Raw genomic sequence first — 27349 nt, 5'->3', positions numbered from 1 at the left:
TAATTAGATTTAATTATCAAATAAATGATCGTCACACGATAAGCGAAATATCTGATGTAACAAATGTAAAAACAATATAATTTCGTGATAATGGTAGCAACCTTCCTATTTGTTTTGTGTTATAAATATACTGATCACACAATAATATACCAGATGTTCTAATTATATTATCTCTACCCTTTATTGAGCCATCTGTTTAAAGCTGTTTGTGAGAGAGTGGGGGAATTATCTTAAAGATATAATAACACTGACAGTATATAACTGTGCAATAACGCGAGTGTAATAACAGTGGTGTTACAGTGATCCAGTCGCATCAATATGCGGTTCTACAGACTATTACTTTTTACACTTTTATTAAAAGTTGCAAGCAGCGACGTGTCCACTTATATAAGTATGACAAACTAATCAGATAACTGATCAACTATTAGAATTTCAAATTAAAAATGAGCAAATTGTATTTACCAGTCTTAAAAGACTTTATATATTTATCTTTTGTCAAAGATCTATTGTATATTTGCAACCTTATTTATATATCTCTTATTTAATACATATATATTAACAAAAGATATTTATTAGATTTATATATCATAAAATAATGCAACAAAGTTTTATGTAATATTTATGCCAGGTATATCAAACTCGTTTTGTATCATAGGCCACATAAGTTATCTCACGTAGCACATATTAGTACATATTACTTAAATTAATTTTGTCCTACCGGTCTTAATCTTTGTCATCGGACAAATCTGAGCTTAGAAAAGTTCCAACAGTTGCAAAATAAACGTTCTGCTGAAGGTGGCCATTGAAAGAACTTTTATACGTGTGTTCCGTTTTGAAGAACTTCCTAAACTGGTGCACACATCAGTAATGCAATTAAGTTAAAGTGAGACTATATTTTGTTTCACTTTAACTTATTGCACGAACGTGCACCAGTTCGGGAATTTCTTCGAAAAAGAATAGACGTCATATAGATGACATATGCATAAGGCTTCTAGAACATTTAATTCTCACGCATGTCTCAAAGACGTCATAAACACATTCAAAAGACGTGACAAGTATAGGAATTGTAAATGTCTTTATCTAAAATGTCTTTATCATTGAAACAAAACGTTCCTATAATAGTTTTTTATACGTTATTTTATTGGAAAAGAAACGTTCCATCACACACACACGCACGCACACACACACACACACACACAAATGTGTGTTACCAAACATGCTGATATAACGAAAGACAACATTGTGAAAATTTGAACTAAATTGCAAATAAAAATATTTAATTCAAAGTAATTAATTTAATACTTTTCTCCGAAAGATTTTCAACAAGTTTCAGCGGGCCGTAGCTTTTTTGGCAGGGCGCATGAGATCCGCGGCCCGCGAGTTTGACTCTGGTTTATGCAATTCATATTATCAGTTTCTGTTTGTTGTTGAGCGATCAAGATCGTACGATCTTGATAGCAAACAACATGCAGGTGGTTTTACGTTCATGTTACCAAGAGATTAAATAAAAGTTATCAGTTGTGCTTTCTTAAATCATCAATTTGTGCCATCAACTTTGATAAAGTATATCTCATAGATATAAATTTTATGTAAGATTGTAAAAATAAAATTACAAAAAACAGGAAATGATACATATCTGTTAGCTAACATATCTTATACTGTATTTTGTCTTATTAGCCAAAAGTCGCAAAACGATAGTTCTATCTGTTTACAGATGACACAGTATCACACTTTACACATGAGATTAAAAATTGGGTAAAAGCACAACAGAATGAATCTGAGGAATTTCAACAGTTGATCCATCAACTAGCTCTTCCGACCAGCCAGCAGCGTGACGACTGGCGTGGTTTTGTCGATGAAAGCAGCGAATCTATTTGCATAATATGTCAGTCTGTTCTAAATACTTTTATAGAATATCGCAGGAACGGCACGTCAGAGGAAGAAATAGGAGATTTAGTGATTAAACTCTGTATTCTACTGAACTTGGCAGATGAGTCAGTCTGCGTCGGTGTCGTAACCATCAATTTGGTAAGTAAATTGAATCGTTGTGCAAATAAAATATTGAAAAATTTCATTTCATCAGCATAATATGTAGGAGTTCCTTTATGGAGAGCAATAATAAATTTTTACTTTTAACATGTTCAATGTTGTCTAAACATTTTACTCGCAGCCAACAATTGTGTATATAATAGATTCGAAACCGAATCTAACGTCATCCACAATTTGTGGCGTTGTATTGGAATCAAAATCTTGCCCGCTTAATAATTCCGAGTTCGATTGGACAGTCAGCATTGATAACAGCCCTCCAATATCGATTGATCCAGAAGAGAGCAATGAAACCCTAAATATAGTGCAGATAACGGATTTTCATTACGATCCCAACTACGAACCTTATGGCAACTCGCAATGCAAGGAACCAATATGTTGTCGAAAAGGGCAAAACAAGACAAATACAAGCGGCAAGGTGGCGGGCTTTTGGGGAGATTACAATTATTGCGACAGTCCGTGGCATACCGTTGTTGATGTCCTAGATCACATTAGAGATCAACATCAAGTACGCAGCACCTCTCTATTGCTATCTTATTATATATATATAATTCTTCAAAACTGTGTGTTATTTTAATATTGATTTGCAGAATATTTCCTACATTTACTTCACTGGCGACATAATAGACCATGGGGTTTGGGAAACCAGTATCGAGGGAAATGTAAAGAGTCTGTACAAGAGCTATCGCCAAATTCTCGAAACATTCCCAGATATTACTGTGTATCCTATTCTGGGTAATCATGAGCCGCATCCTGTGAATCAGTGAGCTATCCAATTTTCATTATATATAAATATATTTTGTTCAACTATCTATCTATTTACTCTTGTATTTTGAGATTAATATAATTGCGCAATTTTCCTCTAGATTTGCACCCAAGAATATTACTAATGATGAGCTAAGCACGCAATGGCTGTATCAAATGATGGCTGATTTGTGGATCAATTCCGGATGGTTACCAGAATCTACACGTTCTACCATACTGGAAGGCGGATATTATACGGTTTCGCCTAAGAAAGGATTTAGAATTATAGTCTTGAACAATAACGTATGCTATTGTTACAACTGGTGAGTATATCAAATGGTACATCAAATCAGTTTTTAACTGTGTGAGATACGGGAAAATATTTTATGGATCGCGTGATATTGTGACTTATTGATTGATTCACAATATATATTTTATCTTAATGACAGCTGCTTAATGTTATCAATCTAGGATATCGCGTAGATATTACGAACTGTCTTGTGTACCGCGACTTATTGCAATTTGTACACCTGGCTTTTCCAATATTATATGTCGATAAACTGTTTTTTTTTTTTACTTATCATATACGTGTTTTCAATGCAGAAAGTACATAAATTAGATTTTATTTCTTACGCGGTTCTGTATAAAAATAATTTCTACAGGTGGATTTGGTATCAACCGCAAGATCCCGATGACCAGTTGCAATGGTTGGCAGACACGCTTTCGCAAGCCGAAAAGGATAGGGAGTTTGTGCATATATTAGCGCACATCCCGCCTGATGACGAGCAATGTTATACCACGTGGAAAAGAGAATATATGAAAATTGTCGATCGATACGCCCACATTATTAGAGCACAATTCAACGGCCATACGCACAATGACGAGCTAGAATTGTTTTACGGTGATAATGGCAACGGCAAGATTAATAACGTTGCTTGGAACGGCGGTAGCGCAACCACCTACCAGAACTTAAATTCCAACTACAAGCTGTACACTGTCGACAGCAAAAATTACGTGAGTATCATATCATACCACATTGGTGACATACATGCAATGTACATACACGAGCAATACTCTATTACAGGCGGTAAAAGATTACGAGAATTGGATGTATAATTTAACTTTAGCGAATCTTCACCCCGACAAACGGCCGTCATGGTTCAAGTCATACTCGTTTAAAGAAGAATATGGCATTTCCGACTTGTCGTACAGTTCGCTACAACTCTGGTTGCTCAAACTAAGGTTCGATGACAATGTGCTAGATCGCTACTACAGGTAATGTATAGAGATTTGTAAATTATTACGTCTGTCAAGTATTCTATCTCAACCAATGATAATTGATCAGGAACTTTTATAAACGCGCCGAACCATCACTGACGAAAAAGTGCGATACAAAGTGCAAGAAATCTTACGTATGCCGTATAATTGCGAGCCTGGGAAATCAGAAAACTCAATGTAAACGCGATTTTGGTGCGATCAATTGAATTTAGATCTAACCAGCCATAGATTTAACTTGATGAGTCCTTAGCGCAATGTAAAGTGGAAAAAAAAGCCTTACTTTAGAGAAAATACTTTACGAAAAAATGTTATACAAGAGTAATATACTATACGAAACATTTCGTATTTATTACTATATTTTTTACAATCGCTTTCCTCGTGTATTTACAAGAACACAATATTTCATTATCTCTTACCTGGTAACTGTAACCGCTATTATTGATGTTTGCATAAAGTTTTAATGTCTATCAACTTTAAAACAGGTTTTCTTAAAATTTCATGATTTGGTAAACTGTCAAATAAAGAAATCTGGAAAGTGAACAAAAAAAGAAATGATTTACAGAAGTGCCGCTGTAAGAGTTGTGGCAAGTTTTCTTGCGCCATTGAAATACGGAATAAAATATGGAATATAGTTGCGCATTATGCTCTAAAATATAAACCTCACCTGTTTCCTAACATAAATCAGAAGCGTTTCAATGTGTTCCGGATTGTTGCATTCCAGCTGAAAGAATCGCCTCCACAATGCTCCGGCTAATGTTTTATCGTCAGATTGTAAGCCCTCATCGTAACCTATTATAGCAGCATTGAATTGATACGATATTTCCCGTATGTGTTCATTTTTCATTTTGGATCTGATTGACTGCAATATATATAATAACATAATTATATTTAATAAACAGCAATAATCCATACAAACTGGCGGTAGCGCGGTTACTTACACCAAGCTTGTCTATCCTGGCCTGTGTGTCCTCCCACATGGCCTTTACCGCATTATTTCTGATTACTTTCCCATCTTTCTCGTCTGCCATGTAGCGAACCATTATCATCCATACATGAAGCTCCGTCACCAGAAACCAAGAGAAAAATGTATCCGGTATGTTAAAATCTACAAGGAACGTATTTAAAATGTATACAAGAGTTAGGATTATATAACCGCTGCAACACAGAACTTACCCAGCCAGAAATAAATCTATCAAATCATCCAATTAGACGTCTATAGACGTCGATTCGATGGGTCATTTCTCGCTGGGTTATGACGGGGACTTACGTTTGAAGAAAAAAGGATAATCCACTTGACTCAATACATGTTCGTACACTCTATAACCCATATATATGGTTCTCTGCAATTAACAAATCGGCGTTACCATCAATAACTCTCGACGTTCGAGTATACAGAAGCACAGAGCGCTTTTGCAGACCGCAAGGACAAGCTTCGGCAAACGCTTTCGCTCGGCGCTGATGAAAAAAAAAAAAAACTCTCAATTACGTATTTCTGGATGTCTAGTAAACCGATTTTTTTCAACGTTCTCTCCACGAATCCCATCTTCCGCTGTACATTCTCCATCGTGGACGTGGACGTGGGTTGGTCGGATATCGTGTGGATATCCCTGGGCACCGGTGGGTGCATCGCGGAGACAGCCAGTAGCGGCCCAACGTTGCCGAGGTCTCCGTGTATCCGTGTTACTCTCAACAATGCCGCGTTCTGAAACACGTGCTCGGCATGAATCGCGCGTAGACGCAGCTCACGGGGGAGCATCCTGATTTTGTGGACAAGCGTAAGCAAAGGAACATTTTGTGAGTATACACACACACACACGGTGGGAGGTTATATATCGGCGGTCGGACCTGACAAGCGTACCTTCGGTGAAGAAAGCAACCGGGCGCATCGCGCGACCGACATCCTCGCCGTAAATATATCCCTCGGGGAGGGAGGGATTCTCCTCGGCACGAGGAAGCGAGCGGCGGCGACGGCGGTGAACCGGGTGAACGCGAACGCGGCGCGGAGAGACAAACCTAAGGTGCTGCCCATGAAATTTTCTTCGAACGGAGAACGCCGGAACTTCCGCGGCAATGGAACTCGCGTGCAGAATCCGACGACACGAGGGGTAGTATTTAGACGAAATTTCCCGATCGCTCGCGTTTAGAGTCGCACGCGGCCACGCGATTTCGGTAGGTTATCCCACACCCTCGCGAAATCAGCTGAAGCCCGCGAGATAAACGTCGATTGCGCCGAGCCAAAGGAGGGAGAGACGTGGCATCCCGTCCTCCCTCGCGGGTACTTTTCCGGCTTGTTGATAATCGTGCCGATCGTGCGTTTTCCGGGGGTGGCTCGGAGAAAACTCCGCCCTTTCCGCAACCCGTTGATTCGGAAATCCTCTTAGATACCATTTGCGGTCACGCTTACATTCAGCATATTCGAGCCGTTTACGCCTGTTCGGGCGACCGCGTTGCGCGTTGCTCATCTCGAACTCGCGCGTTGCGAACGCACCCCCCACATCCGTCCGAGAATCTCTCGCTTATTTATTTGTCCACGTCCCGCAGGTCTTCCGAATCGTGACGCGACGCTGCGAACACTTGGAGAATCCTCGGTTGTTCGAAAGATGAACCCTAAACAGGCGAAACCGCCGTTGCAGACCGCGGGTAAGAGAAGAAAGAGGCTGCTCAATGGGAACATGAGTCGTCCGGACTTGTCCAACTTACGTAAGCCGGTCGACACGAGCGTGTCCAACTTGTACCAAGTTTGCGAGCTCCTCGAGGACGGTACCGACGAGGTTAAATCGATATTGTCGTACGAATGCAATGTCATATATGAATGCCGCATCTGCCTGGCCCTGTTCAGGAGCATAGTCAATCTGGTGTCCCACAAAAGGGAGTATTGCGTGGACGAATTCGACGTCAGGCTCCACAAACGCGTGCTCAATAACTATAAAGCGGTAAGTGGAAATGTGATCCGCTTCTGTTAACGCTGCCGTTGCTACTTGCTGCCACTTATGATGGATATTTCCTTCTTCCAGCACCCCACCAGAGAATCGATAGCGCACATGTACAAGACAGAGCAGGCGAGTAACGACGGCGTCAATAACGACGGTGTCAATAACGACGGGGTCAATAATGACGGCGTCATTAATGACGGCGTCAATAACGACGGCGTCAAGAATGACAGAATACTCAGGAGTCAAGTATCCAAGAAATCGAATAAAAAGGATCTCACTGCGATAATAGATATGCTGAATAAAGAGCGAGAAGATCATGTAGAGAAGCAAAACTTGGAAAATGAGAACGCAATCTCTAACGTTCCGGATGATCGACGTATCTATTTGGAACCTATAGATACTAATTGTCCTGCGGTGTATCAACCTATTGAATCATCGGACGCGGTGGTCGAAGCTATAGATTTGGTGAAAGAACAAGTATGCGTTATATTAATTCACTAATCTCTTACTTATTGTTACTTATAAATATATATTTAAAATTACATTGTATTTTCCCATAATTATGGTATAATATATGTTTGGTCCGACGATGCTCGTAACACTGTTTTATTTTGTTGTTAGATAACAAAATTGCAGAATATCACGGATCAGAATGTCCTCGCGGTAGAGGAACCTGAAAATCAATTGGAGAAGAGTGACAGTCCTATACAAGCGAAGATGAGCGAGGAGAATGACGAAGAGATTGAGGAGGAGAATGAGGAAGGGAATGAGGAGGAGAATGAGGAGGAGAGTGACGAGGAGAATGACGAGGAGAACAGAGCATTGATATACAGATTACCGATGAATAATTTGTCTTGCCCTATATGTAAATATGAATGGTTCTTACTTTTTAGTAACAAGATGTTCGATAGATATGAAAAGTTCTCGTTTTGACACGCAGGTAGTGCAAAGTTCTCGACGAAGAAGACGTTAATCGTTCACATAAAAACGCTGCATACATCCAAACGTTTGTGCTATCCTTGTCCTTGTTGCAAAAATACATTTGCAAATACGTGGAGCACCTATCGGCATTTATATAAAGGTATTATAAACGTATAAAGATATACGTAATTTGTTATCTCGAAATTTTTGATATTTTTTCAAACAGCATGGTGTTTCTAAAACCAGTGCTTCGAATAATCTACATTTCTTTACAATTTTCCAAACAGTTCATAAAATGACCAATGAACAGGTGCGTAAATTAAAATCGGAGGTTCAAAGGAAAGCATTTCACAGGAAGACAACTATGATGAGAAATAAGAAAAATAATCATGCAGCTAAAGTATGTGCCTTGAAACATTTCATGGAAAATAGCGATAAAACTCATGTAAAATTCAACAATATTCTTTATCGATTTTTTAAATCATATTTTAAAAACTGACAGTTATATAATAGTATTACGTTAAATTTTTTGTAGGAATCGATGAACGTAGAATCTGGTACAAAGCTCCGCGGTAGACGTGGAAGGAGAACAAGTAGGAAGACAACTTCGTCTACCTTTTCGCAATATTGTCAAACGCCAATCGCCACGTGCGACGAGAAAACAATTAGGATCAAACATTGTAGTACATTGTCAGCCTCGACATTCGTTATACCGTGTAAAACAGAAAAGAACAATTTAGTAGCCGATACAATCATAAAGTTATCCATTGATGAAGATACGCTTAGCAAAAGTTCCGAGCGTACGTCGTCATCTCTTGAGATCAGTGATCACGAAATGCTCATTCGCGTACAAAATGTTGCCAGTCTTAATGAAGAAGATTGGGATACGCTAGGAAATCAACATAATCTGTCTGAACGCAATTCAGCGGATGACAATAACGTTTCTGGTATTGCATTAACAGAAAATATTGATGCCACCAAATTACTACTTCCCGTTGAGAATCAAGATAATTGTATGCCCGACGAAGATTTACACTCACCTGGTGCTACGCGCACAGATGCGAACAAAGATGGTTCTGCTGCTTCAAAGATGAGAAATAAAAAAGAGGAAGCGTCGAGCCATCACAACGAGGACCGATTGACTGATCCAGGAGGTGAGTCAATTGATTTTTAATTCGACAATAAATTATATTTATTATACACACAATAGGAAATGCACATCTAAATAAATGGAATACGCGCAAACTATTATGTACCTATTAAATTATTATTAATTGTTAATATATGCTATATCTATAATTTAATTATATATATATAATATTTATAGTAGTTAACATTATATAATATATACAAATTAACAATATAAATTGTTAAAAAACAATAATTTGTTAAATTTTAGAGGGAGGTAAGATCGAAGGGGAGGATAATTCCGAGTCGCAGTCTTCCTTAACACAACCGAACGAAAAGAATCGGACTTTACTAATGGAGAGTAAAATAGCTGCCATCGCGGACTATCGGAAGCAGCGGTGTCTCAAGTGCAACCGAAAATTCACGTCCGTACCTAATCTACGCAGGCATATGGCTATGCACGTCGGTTGGTACCGCTACCGTTGCAAGCTGTGCGATTTCAAGTGCTTCGTAAAATCCGAATGTGTTACGCATTGTAATAAAATGCATAATATGCAAAATAATCGCGTGGCTATAGCGGAAATGATACTCGGAATACCGCACGACGATACGGGTGACGAGGACATCGTCGCGGATACAACAGATCCAAAGACAAAATCGGATAATCCCGATATCGCGATGGATGTAGCTGCATCGTCGGACTGTCAGCCGGAAACACGGGTGAATTTCAACGATTCGAGCGACTTGGATGCACGCATCGTTTCGCAGAGTGAAACTGTCGCGAACGAGAGAGTCCCGCAGTCACGCGAAAGTGAATGTGAGAATGTCTATGCGGGCGATAGTGATAAAACGATGCAAAAGCTGTTAGAATATATGGAAAAGAATAAAAATAAAAAAGATCCCCTACTTACACGAATGGTACGTCAAGTGATATACGGCAACGACAAGGACGCGATCAAGGTTCAGGCGAACTACGACAAACCCGTATTAGAAACTAATGACGGGGAAAATGAACGCGTAAACACGAACGATAACGTAAACGATACCTCCCCCATCAAATCCGAAGAAGCATTTTGTCCGATGTTAAATAACGTGAAACACCAACGTCCGATGCGCAATCGAATAAAGTTATTGAACGAGGATTTTGGCTCAAACAACACGGGCGCGATCGAGGTTCAGACGGACTCCGATAAATCCGTATTAGAAACTAACGACAGGGAAAGTGGACGTGTAAACACGAACGATAACGTAAACGATGCCTCCCCCATCGAATCCACAGGAACGTTTTGTCCGATATTAAATAATGTGAAACACAAACGTCCGATGCGCAATCGAATAAAGCCTTTAAACGAGGATTTTATATATAACTTGAAGGAAATGACGTGTCGGAGGGAAAGTGCTCTTATTAACGATTCGGAAACCCTGCATATACGAAAGAAGGCCAAATTTTAGTATTGCGTAACGACTGATGATGCAATGACTGTGATTATCGTTAAATAATGCGTTTTTGATATATATCTTCCTGATATATTAAATATATTAATATATATATATATGTAACATATGTATATATGTAATATATATATTATATATATGTATATATATATATATAATATATGTAACATTTTGTATATTATTTTACATAAAATATATTATTAGCATGATATATTCGCGTATACCGCATATTACGTTCCTAAAACATTGTATATTATATAACTAAGATTGCAGATCCAAATTCCAAATCAAATTATACATCAATATTCATGTTTCAGGAATATGAGTTGGTTTACTTTAATTAGTTAATAATATTATTTGATAAGCCCGTATTCCGTATTGTTATAGAAACTGGCGATGGGGCAAATGTGGACATGTAGGCGCGAAAGATAACGGTGTCGCAAACGTCGACGAATCCAAAGAAACATTTATATATTTACTTGTTTATCGTTTATATTAGTTAATATGTATATAGAACTCTTCGTTATAAATTCCAATTATAATTTCTTTACACTTTAGTACTTACTTTACACTAATAATATACTTTAATTATTTACTTTAATTATTTACATACGTATATATATAAGATATAATAATCATTACGATCATTTCCGATTCGCGCAGTCGCGTTCAAAAATTTCGAATTTTCGCGCCACGAGCGATTCGGGGCATACGTAACGCCTGGACAAGCCGCGCACGCGCAGGACGCGCTCGTTCCCTCCCTTTTCAACGTTCGCATTTCGAGAGGATCTCGTTCTTTTCTTCTCGATAGGAACGTGAAACCAGAATCGGACACGGGATTTTTTCACACACACACGTGTAATCGTGCTCGCCGCGCGCGACGCAGCTTCTCCGGTTCGCGACGATCCCCTTCATCGTCGCGTTATATACCGTGGCTCAAGCGCGAGAGCGACGACAAAACAAATGGCGCGGCCGCGATCCCACCGCGGGCCGCGTAGGCGGCCGGTGATTGGTCCTTGGCGGGGCGGTGCGCGCGCGGCATTCGTCGCCGCGCGGCATTCGTCGCCGCGCGATCCGTCCGAACCGAACTCCGAATCGCGCTCGCTCCGCTCGCGGCTCGGCTCGGCAGTCGGCAGATGCGCGGCAAACGGCGCCGAGTGAGCAGCCTCCCGTTTTTTCTCGCGAGATCGCCCGGCGGTATACGGACGGTACCGGTGCTCCCTGGGACGCGTTACGAATGACGTGCGACGGAGAGACGCGACCGTGAATCCCTGACGAGCGCGAGACGAGTCTCGTCGGCGTCGAAGCGGGGCGCTTCATCTCGCCCTCGGTGTTGGATCGTGTTGTTCGAAGGGAAGAGGAGGATCGAGAGAGAGAGAGAGAGAGAGAGAGCGAGCGAGAAGGGAGGAGTGCAACCGGGTGCGACCTTGCCCTCGACCAGCTGCCGGAGAGCGCGAGCGTCACGAACGTAAGTCTGGAAGATGAGAGAGAGAAAGGGGGAGACGGGTTGGCGCGACCGGAAGGGGGATGCTCGAGGGGGAGAAGGGAGGAACGGAACGACAAGCTCGAGCTTTCCCACGGCGAAGGACGCGCCTTCCAGCCTCCCGAGGCTCGACCCTTCTCCCTTCCCTCCCTTCGGCGAACCCGAAATTCCCAATTCGCGGCGACGATCGACGAATCTCGCTTGGCTTGTCCGTCGACGACGGGACGGATCAACGTTGGTTCGTTGGGCTCGTCTCGAGTACGCGAGAGCGAGAGGCGAGAGTCTTTCTCTCTCTCTCTCTCTCTTTCTCTCCCGCGTTCGCGAGATGCGCATCTCGACGTTCCTGTTCCGTCTTTCCCTCTCTCGGGGGGTCGCGTACCGACGGCCGACGCGACGGGGCCCCCGTGGAATAGAAAGCGGAGAAAATCGACGAGGGGTTACGAAACCGGAATCGGGGGACGGGGGGGTCCGCGCGAGATGCGCGGAGTCGATCAATCTATCGTCGCGGAGCCCCCCGCGCGAGAGAGACCCGTGTGTCATCTTCCGCCTGAGATCGCGCGGCGAAAACGTCGTCCAAGTCGCTCGTTTCCTACCCCCGGTCGAACGAAATCGTCTATACCGCGAAAGAGACCGCGGGTGCGGGTGTTTTGATTCCACGCACATTGCATGGAGAGTATCCCTATCCCCGTCTCCCTCTCTCCCTCGCGCGCCGCGAAGGTCGCGCGAGTCGGCGACACGGATGAAGCGCGCTTCGTGGGGCCCTCCCCCATCGGAATTGATACTTCCGCGCAATCACGACTCCTCGAGCGACTGCTGCTGCTCGTACGCGATTAATGCCCCCGCACCACTTGTTGCTGTTCGATCCGTGCTACCTGTGGACGGCGGATACGGGTGCTCGCGAGAACCTGGCGACCCGGACGGCCGAGAGGCGGCCGAGAGGCGACAGGCTCGCGATCATGCCGGTAATCTTTACCCGACGGTCGAGGACTTTGTATACTCGCGCGAGATTCGATTGATGTACGGTCTACGTCGCGGTGAAATAATTATCTCGCTACGCGCGCGGCGAGCGAATCGATTGACGAACGGTGGAGATATACGGAACAGAAGGAAAGACCGCGACGGTACGGAGATAAGTGCAGCGAAATCGCACGCGCGGTCCCTACGAGAATTTAAAAACCGCTGAGGTAAGGCGAAGTTAATTGTCTGAATATCCGCGAGGAGATATCCCGATCGAACCTCGCGACGAGCAACGCCCGGGATTAATTTCGTTGACCGTGTTCGATGCTTTTCTTCGCGCGAGATAAATCACCAGCTGAATAAATAATACTCGGGAACGATTTGAGAGAGAGAGAGAGAGAAAAAAAAGAGAAACACAAACGTGCGCGAGTCGTAAAAGTTTCCGCGATAAAACCGTCTTCGCTGAAGCGTTCGCGCGCGCACGTCGATTCGCTCGCTGGGTAACGAGACAATTGCTTTCTCCGGTCGCGTCATCCTCTCTTGCGCGAAATCTTTTTCTCCCTCGGCGCTCGGCCTCGACGACGGAATCGGAACCTTGCCGATTTTATCGCGTGAGATTAAGTATACGTCCTAAATCGACGATATACGAGCTCGTGTTATCCGTGTCGTCGACGGACGACGCGCGACGGTCGGATCTGCCCACTGTTGTGGCAAGCGGGAATGACGAATGACTCGCGCGTTCTCTCGTTTCGCAAGTTGAACCTGCTCCTCGTCTGTCGAAAACGTAAACATCGCGAGGTGCGTCGTCGTCCGCAGCTTGTAAGTGGAAACGTCACGTGACACGTAAGCGTGGAATACCATTGAATTATATTTTACGAACGTACTCTCGTCTCTCGCACAGACGCTATAACACATCTATATTTATATGTGTTATACGTATAATTGTATTATTGTATTATGTTTTATAACACGTACGTGTGTTTAAAGTCTAGAGTCTAGACGTAAATGTGCCATTTAATTACTTTACAGTTGGAAGCGTCGCACAAACTAAAAAAAAAGAATAACGCTATTTTTTATTATTTTATATTTTGTAATGTGTGTTTAAAATTCAGATGTTTAAAGTCTATGTATATTTACAGTTTATGTATATGTATAATGTAATAATAATTACATATAAATGCATATAATTATTATTATTACACTGAGGCCCAGTTTCACAAGTGTCGGTTAACTTTTAACTTTAGATTAACTCACTCTTCGTCTTTTTCTAAGGGGGACGTTAGAAGGAGACGAAGAGTGAGTTAATCTAAGATTGAAAGTTAACCGACACTTGTGAAACTGAGCCTAAATTGTATAATACGTGCGTTTAAAGTCTAGATGTAAATGTGCCACCATTCAACTCCCTAGAGTTTAGAAGCACCCTAATCCAAACGAAAAATAATACTTAATATGCATATACATATGCACGTACGCGTGCGCTTGCGCGTACCGTTGTACCCCGCGGTAATTACACTTAAGCCACTAGCATCAATGCTCGGAAGAGGTCAAAACCCGGTTATTAGCGGTTATTAGCTGAACGGAAACAGTCTATTCTGACGCAATCTAAGCCGTAACCGAGAGAGAGAGAGAGAGAGAGAGAGAGAGAGAGAGAGAGAGAGAGAGAGAGACCGAGAGAAAAGGAAAGAGAGGAGAGAGAGAAAGAGAGATTGCTCCTGTCAAAACAGTTCCAATTACGCATTGTGCATGCCACAATGACTATATGACTTCGAACCAGTTCGACGCGCACCTGTCGATGTGTTCCGGGACGCGGACGTGTCCGAGGAGTGCCTCGTAGTCCGGGATAATTCAATTGTAGTCCTCCTCCGCCGTCCGGAAATCCATTTTATCGCGATAAATCGGTTACATCGATCGGTTAGCGCCTCGCGCTTCATTTTTCATTCTTTCCCTTCTGTTATTCGCGCGCGCGCTTGTCCCGGGCGCGCTTTGACGCTCGTTAGATCCACCGTTCACCGGGCGTTTTCGGGTCGAGCTCTCGTCGTTCGCATCGTTAGATATTTCCGCGCGTCGCGACTCGCAACTGCAGCTAACGAGACGTTTGACGAGGCGTTTAAAAGACTGAGAAAATCAAGAATCTGAATAACACGTGTAGGGATAACAATATTTTTCGCATCAACAGTCACGTAATGCCAAGAATATCTATAGAATTAACGATGTTCCTCAGTAATATCCATACGACTCAAATCAAAGTTCTCGGAGAAAAGTCCGAGATCGACCTGATATAATATTCAGCTTTTCAAATCCGGGATTTGATCTTGTTTATTTCTCCGAAGCTTTTCGAGGGGTCTTATCGATAACAAAAGTTTCTGTTACACCTGACGTTTTCGTGAACGGAAAAATCAGGATCGAGGATCTAAAAAAAGAACGAGCGTCTAACGAGGGGGGGGGAGGAGGCACCTGCTCGCTCGTCCGCGTTCGGTGCTAAGTGTTCTCGCGTGGAGGACGCGCAGGTAGCAAAAATATGTCTGCAGTGTGCGGCGAGGCCTCTCGTACCCCTCTCGTACCCTTTCTACGGTGGGTCGTGTGCCGCGCCGCGCGCACGGCGGCCACCCTATATAATAGAAGTCTCACACAATCCAAATCACCCCCCGCTGCGCGCGGGGGAGAGGGAGAGAAAGAGAGAAAGAGAGAAAGAGACGCGTAATGCACCGGGGGCAATGGCATCGGGCGAGTGGCATGGCGAGGCACACCGTAACCTGTCGTTATGGTAACGCGGCCCACCACATAAGTCGCTTTTCTTTCTCCATTGTCCATTGACCGCGCGCGCTCGCCCCCGTCGCATCTCTCTCTTTTTTTTTTCACTCTTGCACGTCTATAATGGTCGATTATATATACCCCGCATATATACATATATATATGTGTCGGCGCGAGTCAGCGCGACAATACTTTCGCGATGCCGTTGCCGAGCACGGCGCGACAAAAGCCTGTCTATTAATTCACCCGCCCCCTTCGCGCACCCCCTCCGCTTTTAATTATCTTTCCTCTCGCGCTCCAGAGTGACTAGAGTCTCTCGTAGTCTCCGTCGCTCGCGTATACAGCCGTCTCTTGGCGAGAGACCGAGGAAAACGGGATGATTGATTAGGGGAGTCGAGCGAAGAAGTCTCCGCCGACGGTTTAGATTTCATCAAAGTACACATCGAGAGGCGTCAGCCTCGATAGATCCGAATGAAAGATTAATGAGACGGTGGCAAAAAGCTCGTTCGCTTATCTATTCTCGGACGAAAAACAATCGACCTGAGGTTAAATCGGGCGTGTTTATAGGCTTCTGATATAGGTAGGTCCTGCAGAATCTTGCGCGGTAATTGGCTCGCTTTGCGAGAGGCAGAGGTGAACTTTGCTTCGAAGAAAAGTGCCCGGAATCGATAGCGGGAATCGCTTGTCGGAATCCCATCAGGTCCTTGCGGGGTTTCTCGATCATCCGTGTCTTTCCCCCGAGCGACCATAAACACAACTCTCGCTCTCCCGAGCGTTTCCACGGTCTTCGAAACGGAATCCTTCGATTCCCGACGACGTGGGCAATTTAATCCGTGATTTCCGTTCTCTTCCTCGTTCGATTTTCCCAAAGTTCTTCTTTTGCGTTAACGTCGTTGGTATTTAGGCACGATCGAGGAAAAAGTGCGTTCGACGTTACGACGTAATGACACAACACACTTGGAGTCGGGTTACGTCGAATATCATTATCTCTTTCCGCGTGCGGAACAGACTCGAGCGCGCGATATTCAGCGGGGAATTTTTAAAGGTCTCGAAATAGCCGATTCTCTCTCTCTCTCTCTCTCTCTCTCTCTCTCTCTCTCAGGACGATTTCGCTTATATATATTTCGACTTCGCGATTTACCTCGTTCTGCGAGAGCGCGATGCGGCCTCGATTCGACGGAGGAACGCGCGAAAGCGGGCGGACGAGACGGAAGGGAAAGGGATTACGACTTGTCTTCGGTCATGCCTTCCCGTTCTTTTAAACGACCGTTCTCCTTCTCCTCCTCCCGCATCTCGTAGCCGTGTAAAAAACCGCATTCCGACCGCGGAGACTGCTCTGCGCCTTTTTAATATATCTCTCCCCTCTCTCTCTTTTTCTCCCTATCAGTTTCTTTCCTTTTTTTCCCGCGACGTCACTCCCGTTGCACCTGCTTGCACGCGGGATGCATCTGCATTCTCATTATCCGTTCCCCGAAGGAGCTTTCGTGCGCCACGCGCGACGCGTCCCGCGGCGCGCGGGCGCTGCGTCACGGGCGAACGAGAAATAATAAAATCGCGGGGAATGCTCGCGCCGACGAGAGAGAAAGCACGACAATCTCTAAGCGGACGATAATTATCCTCGGCGAGCGCGACGAAATTACGGCCGAAGACCTAGCGTAAAGTATTACGTATTGCGCGTCGCCCCGTGAGAAAGAGATAATGACATGCGTATATGCATAATAACGCGGAACGAACGAGGAGGACAGTTTTCGATCGGATCGCCGGATCGATGTTACTTCGTGAATTCGAATTCGGTATATGGTGTCGTATTTTAGTGTGCGCTTTATTATTTCCCTTGGGGTTATAGTACAATAGTATTACGAAAATTGCCTATTTTTGTAATACTGTGACTCCAAATTACATAAATTGACTAATTTCCATCCTTATTTCGAGATGTCTTACACGGTTACATTCGTATAGTGGTAAATTATACTCAATTTGAGTTATTTTTTTCACCATTCTTGTAGGTCGCCGCTACTCCTACTCAACATTTCGTTAATTTAATTAAAGCAATGTTAATTTAACTAAACCAATGGAGTTAAAATAATACTGTTTTATGTTAAAATGAAAAATTTCGACACACATGGTGTCACAAAGTCTTATTTAACTCAAGGTATTGGTTAAAATTTCATTCTTTAATATTTAATACGGTGCAAGTTATTAATTTTCTAAACGTTATACTTTTCGCGGGTGAAAATGTCTGCGATCGGTCGGCTTAATCAGCCTGTGAGGTAATTCGCACTGTTACGGCTCGCGCACGACGGAAATCACCGCGAGCGCCTCGTGCATGGAATAATCAGGAAGCCATTATATATATATATATTTATATATATATCGGGCAGTCGAAGCTGCCGAGTATCTTCTTACCTTACTTAACGTTCGTACGTTTCACGCGGCACGCGGCCCTTTTTCACCCCGACAAGCTTCGTTCGCTCGAATCGACAATTACACGAGCGATTATAACGAAAAGATACTATTGCAAACACATAGAAGTCGACACACGATACGCCCGTGGATAACGACAAACGGAGATATTTTCCACTACGTTGATCGATACTTATCTGCCGCTGGGACACGCGACGGGAGACACGTAGAACGGAGAGATCTAAAATTTAAATATGCGACACAGGAAATTTCGATTTCACAATAGGACGTGTTTACGAGCGGAAAAAAAGAGCCGAGTGATAATTCTTGGATTTTTGGTACTGTTATCGCAATATAATACTCACAGAGGACTGTCGGGAATCACACAACTGTATATCGCGTGTCAGGAAACGATTGTTTTTATTTTTAGTTCAGCTTTGAATTTTATTTCTCTGAAAATGGCTGTTGACAAAAGAATACATTTTGCGAAAGATATCCAATATTGCCTCTTCGTGTATTCCGCGTACGCACTTATCATCTTTCCTTACGATCGATCATTTTACGATGCTATATACTTGAACGTTGCACGTTTTCCCGATACATCTATGATGTAACAAGGTGAACACGTCATAAACGTTGTCGACGACCATGAGTCAAGTCCGCGTATCTTCATTTGATCGGCATTATAAATAATGGTATCTATCCTTCGACTCGCTTTGAGACACATATTTCTTATTTATAATAGGTGCGATGCTTTCCAGTTAACGACACAAGCGTCATTCTATCTTTGTTGCTCGCTAGACGTTGAAAAGAGACAGAATGACGCTTGTGTCGACTTGAGTCGCTAAATGAAAAGCACACAATGAAATATCGTGAAAACTTAAGTCGCCGCGTCAATTGAAGGTTTCTCAAATACTTATAACTGCAGCCGGAGAGTCACGGAAAAGAAGGATTAGCTATTATAGCAAAATATATGGGGATAACTAACATTTTTTTGTGTGTGCAACGAGAGCTATAATTTTGCAATATAATAGTAAAATCTTTTGTTAAAGTTTTACCGAACCTTTTGCTATTTAGTAATAATTGCAAAAGGATTTAGCTACTATTGCTAAATTATAGCTCTCGCTGCAAGAAATGTTGCATATTTTACGAATATGTAGTACGAATAGATTAATTTGTTATAGCAGGTAATCCCTTTTTTTCGCGTTGGATCGCTGTATGAGAAATTGGGCAATTGTTATTGATTCACGAACCGAAAAGAGAATCCTCGAGGCATTTTTTACGAATTTCGCTTGTCGAACGCGAATAAAAACCAACTTGATTAAGCGCGGGGAAAAAATTCATGCGATTTTTCGTTTTTGATTCGATATTGCTGCGCCGAGTATAATCGGGAACCTCTGCAGGAACAAAGGGTTTACGCACTTGATTTACGAAGATGCGTTACGCGAAGTCGTACGTAGCGTAGCGTGTCTGTCGTGTGATGATACGTATACGTGTGTTGATTATACACGCCACGATGATTCGCCGTCATTGTGTCGTGCAATGAGAATGGCGCGGCGGCGCTGTAACAGTAAACTCTTTTACTCCACCTACACAACCTCGCCGAATATCATAATATTCGTGAGAATTTCTCGGCTGCTTCGTTCCCTTTCGCGCGCCGAAGGGAACGTCGCCTTAACCCTTTATTACAATCGATAAATTAAATTCGACGAACGCGAATCGACCTTTCTTTTCATCCTCAACATTCTCACGCGATTGATCAGTTTTTTTCATTCTGGAGCACGTTCTAAGGATTTTGATAAAACGCAATCTAGTATGCCATAATTATATTTTCGAAATCTTCGTCGACATGGCAAGATGTACTAATTACGATCTATTCCCGCAAAAGATATATTCCTATGTCCTTCATGTTTTTTCTGTAGAGATTTTTATCGCGTGAAACATGAAAGTGGGATATAATGAATTGGACGATTCTGCCGCACGACCTCCCCTCTCCCCCTCCCCCCGATTACGGAACGTGACTAATTTTCCACTTTCTCGTCGTTCTTAATTTTCCTTTCGCGCCGTTAAATCGCGCGGCATTAATTTAGATACGCGTACGATGTCTCATTTAGATCCACATTCGGTTACCTCGACGCTTGCGTAAATTACGCATGGCGATCGGGCAATCGCGTGATTTTTATCGATATTTCAAAGGCCGTGGCAGGTAAGTAGCTGCTGCACGCTCGTCGTCGGTGAAAGTGCGGCGCGCGTTAGGTATAGCCTCGTCGAGAGAGGCTTTTCGAGTCTCTCGGAAACACATGAATGAACGCGCAGCATGTATATGATACGCGACACGTATACCGTTGTTCGGTTGACGACCGAGGTGTCTGTTTCAAGGGTCCCAGAAGATAATCAGCGAGAAACCGTTTTTTTTTTTTTTCCATGGGAGAACCGAGAGCGGTACCGCGCATTAATGACTCGCGACGGGAAAAGCGAGGAAAACAAAGCTGTTGAAGGATGCTCCCTATAGGACGTGCCTCCAAAATGAAAACTCATCGTCGAGCTGCGATAATAATGCCGAGGCGAGAAGAGAAGCGCGAAGATATTTATTTAGGTCGATTCATTCTCGTTGAAGTTTAATTTGTAATTTGTTAACGCGACGTTCCTCCCTGGTCTTCGATTTTTGGAAGGTATACAGCTGCTACGCCGCCGATGCAAGATCGACGACGAAAATCGACAGTCGCCGTCGCTCACCGCGGACGATTTATTTTCGTTATAACTTTCACTCGCGCGAGATTCACTTTCTTCCCGCGTCTCCATCGGGATGATCCGCGAAAAGCGAACCGCATATCGGATTCGTCGTCGCGATTCTTCACGCCGCGCCGCGCCGCGCCGCGATCGTGCGGCCACCGTTTTGGCCGGAACGAGCTCGCGCTCGCGTTCTCGGCGAGAGGCAAGGCCGTTTTTGCCGGTGAACGCGAATGGAAACGCTCGGTTTTTCCAGCGCCCATTCGGCACATGCACGCGACCATAATAATTGCGACTCTAACGCATCCGCAACGCCATTACCGATGGTCGCATTAGCATGCACGGTCTCGCCTTGAGATCCTCGCGACGTAGTTTCGCGGAGCGAAATGTTGAAACACGCGCGGTATTCGCGATGCGTCGCGTGTTTTACCGTGCGTAGCGGCGGCGCGATTATGCGTGTACAAGGTGTTCCGGATTCCGGTCGTTCGTATACCTCCCGGCTCTGTCCTGCGAAAAATCCGGGAGAACGTGGAATCGCGTCGAGAGTTCACCGGGAAGAAAATTCTGGCTAAATTCGCCAGGCGGCATCCTGCGTTTTTAAAGAAGCGACGCGTATCTTGCATACGCGACACACGTCGCTTCTTTAAAATATAGTTGGACCAAGACGGTGTTTACGCTTTCCGGAAATTTTGCGCATTACGGAAAGTGCGGCGCTTTAGACGGAAATTTAAAAGGGAAAATAAGAAAATAAGTCAAAAGCGAGAAAAGTTACATGTATAGGTATCTTTCTCTCTTTCTCTCTCTCTCTCTCTCTCCTGGCCGTGCATCGAAATAAATTATACAGTTACCTCGTACACGTCATAACTCGCATTCGCCGGAGATTTATGAAAAATGTGCCGAGGATTCGGGTAAATTAATAATAGCCATATTGCTCTCTGAAAAGAGGCAGGAGCCAATAAAAATATAAAGAAGGGTAAATTAATAAATAGCTGGGAGCCTTGAGCGATTCGGACGACATTAAAGATAACGTTCGTTTTTCACGGGAAATCTGGGACGCGCGTAGATCGATCTTGTCAACGAAGGGCGACCAGGGAAAGGCGAGGTACGCACGTTTTGGTACCGCGAACGCACGAGCACGAGCGATGCGAGAAATCCGATTTATCTCCGGGAAGAAATTCATACGATCTATCCGGAGCAGTAAATACGGAGCCTGGCCGTATAGGGATCGTGGGGGACCGAGAAAAACACCGCGAGCAAAGGGAGCTGGTTCGCGCTTTAGTACCGTCGACGCGAAGGCAAGTTTTTGCGGCGCAGCAACGTCGGGATAAACGAGGGAAAAGAGAGAGAGAGAGAGAGAGAGAGAGAGAGAGAGAGAGAGAGAGAGAGAGAGAGAGAGAGAGCCTATCTCGGCTCGGGCTCGCGAATCCCGCGCGGCGCGGCGACCTACTGACCTGGAACCCCAGCATCTCGCGCTATCGGTTGATCCAATTTTCCGCGTGTCGTTGACTCGTTCCCGCGCGTCAGGACGCGCCGGAGGGACGTCCCTGGTAGTCATCGATTTCCAGGAACGGGAGCTGCGCCCCGGTGCGCGGAGCTAAAAAATCGCGCGTTCTCGATTCTCCTGCTCTCGGCTCTCCAGACTCCGCGTCTCTCTCTCTCTCTTCGTCTCGCCTCTCCTCTCTCCTCCTCTCTCCTCCCTACCCTTCTCTCCCTCTCTCTCTCTCTCTCTCTCCTTTTCTCTCTCTCTCCCATCCGTGGATCTCTCTGCCTTCGTCGCGCCTTCCGTCTCGAACTCGATGCTCCTCCTCTGCCTGCACGTTCTCGCCGCGGCTGCGCGGCGGCACCTCAGCTCTCGCATCCTCTCGTCCGCTGCCACTACGCCCGCGACCGGGGAATCATCGTCGAACCCGTCTCTATCGTCCTCCCTCTCTTCGCCCTCCTTCTCGTACCGAATCCGTGCGAGCCTTCTGCCTGCTTGGCGCGTACGTTCGCCCCGAGTGTTTTGTCGATTCGCGGCATAACCCGCGACGGGAATCGCGAATCCTCCGCTGTCGGACCAGTCGGGCAACAGAAGGATGGCTGCTGGGGTGGCAGATCGGGTTAGCGGGCGATGCGAGCAACACGCAGCGTGCTCGCAGTCGATACCGCGCCGCTGCACCGAGGAAACGCGAGACGCGCGCGACGGACAGGGGCGGGGGAAATCGAACAGAGCTCTCGGAGTAGAGAGTAACGAGAACCGTGCTCTGGATATTCGATATCGGATCGCCCGATCGAGCCCCTCCCGCGGTTCCGCAACCGAACTCGAAGCTAGAGTCTCCGTACTCTCCGTAAAGTGGCTCTCGATGACCCTGATACTTGCCGCGCGCGAGATGAAGACGTTTGCCCGTTCCGATTGTTTATTTGTCGACTTCGTCGCGGAAGTAAGCCCGCAGTGATACGGGAAGAGGGGAAACGATATTACAGAGAAGTGTCGAAGCGTGGTAAGATGAATACAAAGAACAGAGGATAAAGGGAGGAAGATAATGGTGGTGATAAAAAGCGCAGAATCGGAGTTATAGGGTGAGAACAACGCAATTGAGAAAGAACGGTATAACAATCGCAATGCGTTTGTGGAATCGTAGCGGACGCAAAGCTGACTCTCAAGGGTCTTTGAATCTGAAACGGAAACGGGAGAAAAAAAATCTCTGTGAATGCAGCAATGTAATGACGTTATACATAACGATAGAAATAATATTCGAAATAGATTCGTGCGCGTGGAAGGAAAAAAGAGGAATATTACGGAGATATCTCCAGATAGTCCAGATAGAAATCCGACCAGAAGGTCGTTGTTCGTCGTCCTAATTTCTGGTCTGATATTGAGGGTCTTAACTGAAATAGGGACGCGATAAGCGATATCTATATTGATTATGATTTATGATTCTGGCGGAAAGAGGTGGAAAGAGTCTCGAAATCTCGGGGACTATTCCGAGTGTCACGTTCGTTACAGTTTCTTAGAGACCGTTTCGTTAGAAACAGTCAAGGACGCGTCTCCAGATTGTCCCCGAGTCGTTTTAATTCGCGCGTCAACGTCCACGAGGAAAATAACACTTCTTGAGACTGATTGGCAACAAGCTCCCAAGCTCTAATTTGGACAATTCACCTCGCTTTGTTTTCCGCCCACGGCGTGCGACGACGCGAACACACTTCCACACGCTCCGACGCTCGCCTACATTAATTAACCAGTCGTCGGGCATTTATCTGTCGCAAAATCAGCTTCATATCGAAGCACAGTTCAAGTATGAACGAAGATGAAATTAGATGTGCTTTTTTCGCACGGACCTTGATATCAATCGCACTTTGGCGTCGAGAATTATAATTCGCGCGTGAATTCTTTACTTTAGTCCTTTTTTTTATCATTTTTCTTTCTCTTTTCCGTCATACTTCGAAAATATGACACTAACGTATTTTGATTTACCACCTATTGCAATTTTAAGTAAATTGTGCGTTTATAATATCTACGTTTTAAACTTGGCGAGCCATCTTTTGTTTATAAGTGTTCTTGAATCAAATTGAAGTTAAGTTTTCGTTGAAACACTGACAATGAGATAGAGATTATTTAGTTTGATTTTTTACATTTTACATAAAAAATCACGAGTCTGTCAAAGTAAAACGAAATCACTTGAAGTTAAATAAAGAGTGAAATTTGCATTTGCATTATTGACATTCTTGAAACTTTGCTCCCGAAAAGTCTTTCAATTTCACTTACCATCAGCAACCCAGAAACCACCAGTCCCACGACGTTTGTGACAGTTAAAGAACTTCAAATTGATCCAATGATCCGTAAATAAAAACTGTCTCGAAATGTATGGTTGTACGTATAATTAACGAATGTGTTAATTTGTTACAGGTACAGTTAAGAAATAATTACCGAAAATGACTTGCGTGTCGCAGTGCGCCAAGTATTTCCTCTGCTTCTTCAACTTCGTCTTCTTCGTAAGTATACAAGTTTTCACGATAATAATTCAAATTCGAAATATGCACTCTCTACGTTCGCGAAACGCCGTGGATCATACGTCGTCAATATTGCGATACTAAGCGACGATTAATTATCCGGTGGACGCCGTTCCTCGCGAATCTTCGCCTTCGGATTATTAAAACGTTTTATTTTATAAGTCCATTATATGCGTAGTATCAAAGAGTTAAGAAGGGTTAATCCGTTAAAGAAATACGCAAACTTTCACGGCGAAATGCACAGTTGAAATCTTCTCTCATAAACTAATCCCTCGATTCATCCCGTTAGAGCTTCTGGTTTCTCAGACGTATTACGATATCAAGAACGAACGGTGAAATAGGATCGTTTCGCAAAGCACCACCATAGTCGTGCTCGATAATACATGATTGATAAAATGTGACGAAAGTTCCTTTAGTTATCTCGGTAATGCAACGTTCAATTTCCATGTTTATTTTATTCTGATCAAAACATCTTGTGACAGAGTCGATCAAGTTTCACGTAGTGTGTAATTCATGAATCAGAAAGAGAGTCCTCCGGGTACATTTGATAAATCCAGTCTATCGAACACGAGCAGTACGCGTAAGAGCTGACCTATTTCGACGTGCAACGCAAAAAGAAACTTCACGTTGCTCGTCGCGACGTCACGATACAAGGCGCGTACAGTTAGGAACCAGGAGCCTTGAAGTAGACTTATCAAATTATCACGAGCAATACCGATCGAACGGTCGTCTCGGCGCGTATATAGCGAGGCGATCGGCGGAGTGAAACTTTTCGCAAAAATCCACTCTTGCCTGCGCCTCGCCCGCCAAGGCAAGAGCGTTAGGCCTCTTTGCCTTCTTCGGCGCGGCACAGCCTTGAGGTCCGCCAAGCAGAACGGAAACCCACACATTAAAGCCCGTGTTTTTTTCAGATCGCCGGAGGAGCGGCACTGACCGTCGGGATATGGCTGTTCGTCGACAGGAGCTCGTTCACCAATCTCATCGGGAAACTCGATCAATCGGATTTTCTGGTAAGGTTCACGTGAACAAATCAATCCGCATTATAGCGACATCGCGAGAAGGAAAAAGAAAAGGGGGGGTGGAAAGGGAGACCAAGGCAAGTGCTTCGCGCTTGTTCGTCCGAGCGTTTCGTTTTTTCTACCTTGTTTTTCGAGGAAGTCGTTAAGTAATTGACATTGTGCGCAGCCACTTGCTCGCGCGATCGTGCGTACGAGGCGGCGCGGGCGAATTGGCCGAGCACCAAATATCCGACGAGACACTCCGCTTTGCACGAAACGCAGAGAGCGGCGCGTATCTAAAACGTGCGCGACACGTCCAAAGTTTGACAATTTAACTTTCAAATCGATCTTGATCCCTTACTATCTCCGAGTTTCGCGACGAGTTTCGAACAAAGCTTGGATACTTTCGATATTTAAACGAGCCGGACATATCCTGGCGAGAATACCGGTTCGCGAACGAGTTTAAATTTCTACTGCGCTGTGTTTGCAAATTCCTACCGCGGCCCACGGCTGTTTCCTGCATGCCGTTTTGTTAAACGCGTCGACTATTATTATTTCGTCGACGAATTCTCACAAACTTTAGGAGATATTAAACTAGACATCTCGAAAATTGAAATTGCCCTATCAGCAATTCTGTTCGCATCGTCCGCTGATTTTATTGCCGCTTCTTGAGATTCATCGCCGAAAAAATTTCGAGACAGACGTCCTGTGCCGAGTTAAAGAAACGCATTAGAAGAAAAACGACTCGCGTGTATATCCTTACAGAGTCGGCTATTTATACGGCTCCAAGTTTCTCTTGCGCAATTCGTGCTAATTACGTCGTAAGTTGTTTGTTACGCAATTAGCGATAGGTGTAACGAGGAAGTTCGATTTGATCAATCCAAACTGGATTCGTTACCGATTCTTCTCGCGCGATTATTATATATTATATCGTATCAGCAAAAATACTCCGCTTTTTATTTTTACACGTTTAACTTGTACGCGCGCTTCCGCGTGCGCGATGCATACGTAAGATGATTAATGTATGTAAGGCACCTCGCGCGCCTTTTGCTGACGAATCTTTTCGTTAGCATTGGGAAATTATCTATCGCGACTTGCATTAACAAGCCCCGTGTTGTACGAGCACGTGCGAAATGCATAATGTAACGAGAAACGCGTGACGCGCATTGTATCGTGCCATTGTCTCTAACATACGGATACATCGGTGTCACTATCGCACGTACGTATTAACATAATTTTTCTATGCTACCGTGTCGTCGGATCGATATGTAAAACGCGCATATTCTTGCCCAGATTTTCTCTACTTCCATATTTTCTCGCCAAGACAAGTTTCTTATATTCAAGTTCGTTGAAATTTAACGAATAAACGTTTAATCCAAGGCGTCCACGACAAAACCTCGAAATCCAAGTGGAATATAGGAACTAGATCAGCTTAAAGATAAACATCCATTTCTTTTGGACAGATGCCAGATGTACGATAGATTCAACGGAGGATAACTAACTTGTGAGGGATATATATATCGTATATACGT

The 27349-nt window shown here is 44.1% G+C and overlaps 4 protein-coding genes across 14 annotated transcripts in view; 3 read left to right on the top strand and 1 right to left on the bottom strand.

The window, feature by feature from the left end:
- Positions 1-194: 194 nt before the first annotated feature.
- LOC143905305 (sphingomyelin phosphodiesterase 1) lies at positions 195-4699 on the top strand. Its single transcript, XM_077420642.1, has 8 exons — positions 195-391; positions 1715-2028; positions 2171-2554; positions 2637-2809; positions 2913-3113; positions 3453-3804; positions 3875-4065; positions 4136-4699. The coding sequence occupies exons 1-8, from the start codon at positions 319-321 to the stop codon at positions 4272-4274; spliced, it is 1827 nt and encodes a 608-aa protein (XP_077276768.1). The 5' UTR covers positions 195-318; the 3' UTR covers positions 4275-4699.
- Positions 4393-6097, bottom strand: Uqcc1 (Ubiquinol-cytochrome c reductase complex assembly factor 1). Its single transcript, XM_077420652.1, has 6 exons — positions 5927-6097; positions 5555-5770; positions 5336-5408; positions 5007-5173; positions 4733-4927; positions 4393-4596 (listed from the first exon to the last, which is right to left on the bottom strand). Exons 1-6 carry the CDS (start codon positions 6095-6097, stop codon positions 4504-4506), a joined length of 915 nt encoding a protein of 304 aa, XP_077276778.1. The 3' UTR covers positions 4393-4503.
- LOC143905300 (uncharacterized) lies at positions 5723-11056 on the top strand. Of its 5 annotated transcripts, none has more exons than XM_077420634.1 (8): positions 5723-5843; positions 6610-7001; positions 7083-7478; positions 7623-7866; positions 7942-8082; positions 8210-8367; positions 8458-9076; positions 9322-11056. In XM_077420634.1, the coding sequence occupies exons 2-8, from the start codon at positions 6669-6671 to the stop codon at positions 10500-10502; spliced, it is 3072 nt and encodes a 1023-aa protein (XP_077276760.1). In that variant the 5' UTR covers positions 5723-5843; positions 6610-6668; the 3' UTR covers positions 10503-11056. The 5 variants fall into 5 exon arrangements, with proteins under 5 accessions (XP_077276760.1, XP_077276759.1, XP_077276758.1 ...); XM_077420633.1 differs by having other exon boundaries at positions 5752-5862; XM_077420632.1 differs by lacking the exon at positions 5723-5843 and adding an exon at positions 6062-6173.
- Positions 11057-11610: 554 nt separating this feature from the next.
- Positions 11611-27349, top strand: part of Tsp66e (Tetraspanin 66E) — a 31741-nt gene continuing 16002 nt past the window's right edge. For 3 of the 7 annotated variants that reach the window (XM_077420659.1, XM_077420658.1, XM_077420653.1), the window contains exons 1-3: positions 11612-11973; positions 24716-24801; positions 25731-25829. In XM_077420659.1, the coding sequence (XP_077276785.1) occupies positions 24742-24801; positions 25731-25829 (159 nt within the window). In that variant the 5' untranslated portion in view covers positions 11612-11973; positions 24716-24741. Of the gene's footprint in view, positions 11974-22965; positions 23389-24715; positions 24802-25730; positions 25830-27349 lie in introns of those variants that run through there. The other 4 variants (XR_013259162.1, XM_077420654.1, XM_077420655.1 and 1 more) reach the window with 3 other exon arrangements.

This window comes from Temnothorax americanus, unplaced genomic scaffold, assembly GCF_048541705.1.
Source record: "Temnothorax americanus isolate GAGA-0224 unplaced genomic scaffold, ASM4854170v1 Scaffold6, whole genome shotgun sequence".
Taxonomy (NCBI): domain Eukaryota; kingdom Metazoa; phylum Arthropoda; class Insecta; order Hymenoptera; family Formicidae; genus Temnothorax; species Temnothorax americanus.
The sequence above is the reverse complement of the archived record's forward strand: the minus strand, read 5'-3'. Positions and strand labels throughout refer to the sequence as shown.

Excerpts from the sequence above, each read along its gene's own strand:
- Uqcc1 (XM_077420652.1), bottom strand. The coding sequence starts at position 6,097 with ATGGGCAGCACCTTAGGTTTGTCTCTCCGCGCCGCGTTCGCGTTCACC. Across the intron at positions 5,771-5,926 it reads GGTTGCTTTCTTCACCGAAG|AACGCGGCATTGTTGAGAGT; the intron begins GTACGCTTGTCA and ends CACGTGTTTCAG. Across the intron at positions 5,174-5,335 it reads TTATCCTTTTTTCTTCAAAC|ATTTTAACATACCGGATACA; the intron begins GTAAGTCCCCGT and ends CGTTCCTTGTAG.
- LOC143905300 (XM_077420634.1), top strand. The coding sequence starts at position 6,669 with ATGAACCCTAAACAGGCGAAACCGCCGTTGCAGACCGCGGGTAAGAGA. Across the intron at positions 7,867-7,941 it reads TAATTTGTCTTGCCCTATAT|GTAGTGCAAAGTTCTCGACG; the intron begins GTAAATATGAAT and ends TTTGACACGCAG. Across the intron at positions 9,077-9,321 it reads CCGATTGACTGATCCAGGAG|AGGGAGGTAAGATCGAAGGG; the intron begins GTGAGTCAATTG and ends GTTAAATTTTAG.
- LOC143905305 (XM_077420642.1), top strand. The coding sequence starts at position 319 with ATGCGGTTCTACAGACTATTACTTTTTACACTTTTATTAAAAGTTGCA. Across the intron at positions 2,810-2,912 it reads GAGCCGCATCCTGTGAATCA|ATTTGCACCCAAGAATATTA; the intron begins GTGAGCTATCCA and ends ATTTTCCTCTAG. Across the intron at positions 4,066-4,135 it reads GTGCTAGATCGCTACTACAG|GAACTTTTATAAACGCGCCG; the intron begins GTAATGTATAGA and ends ATAATTGATCAG.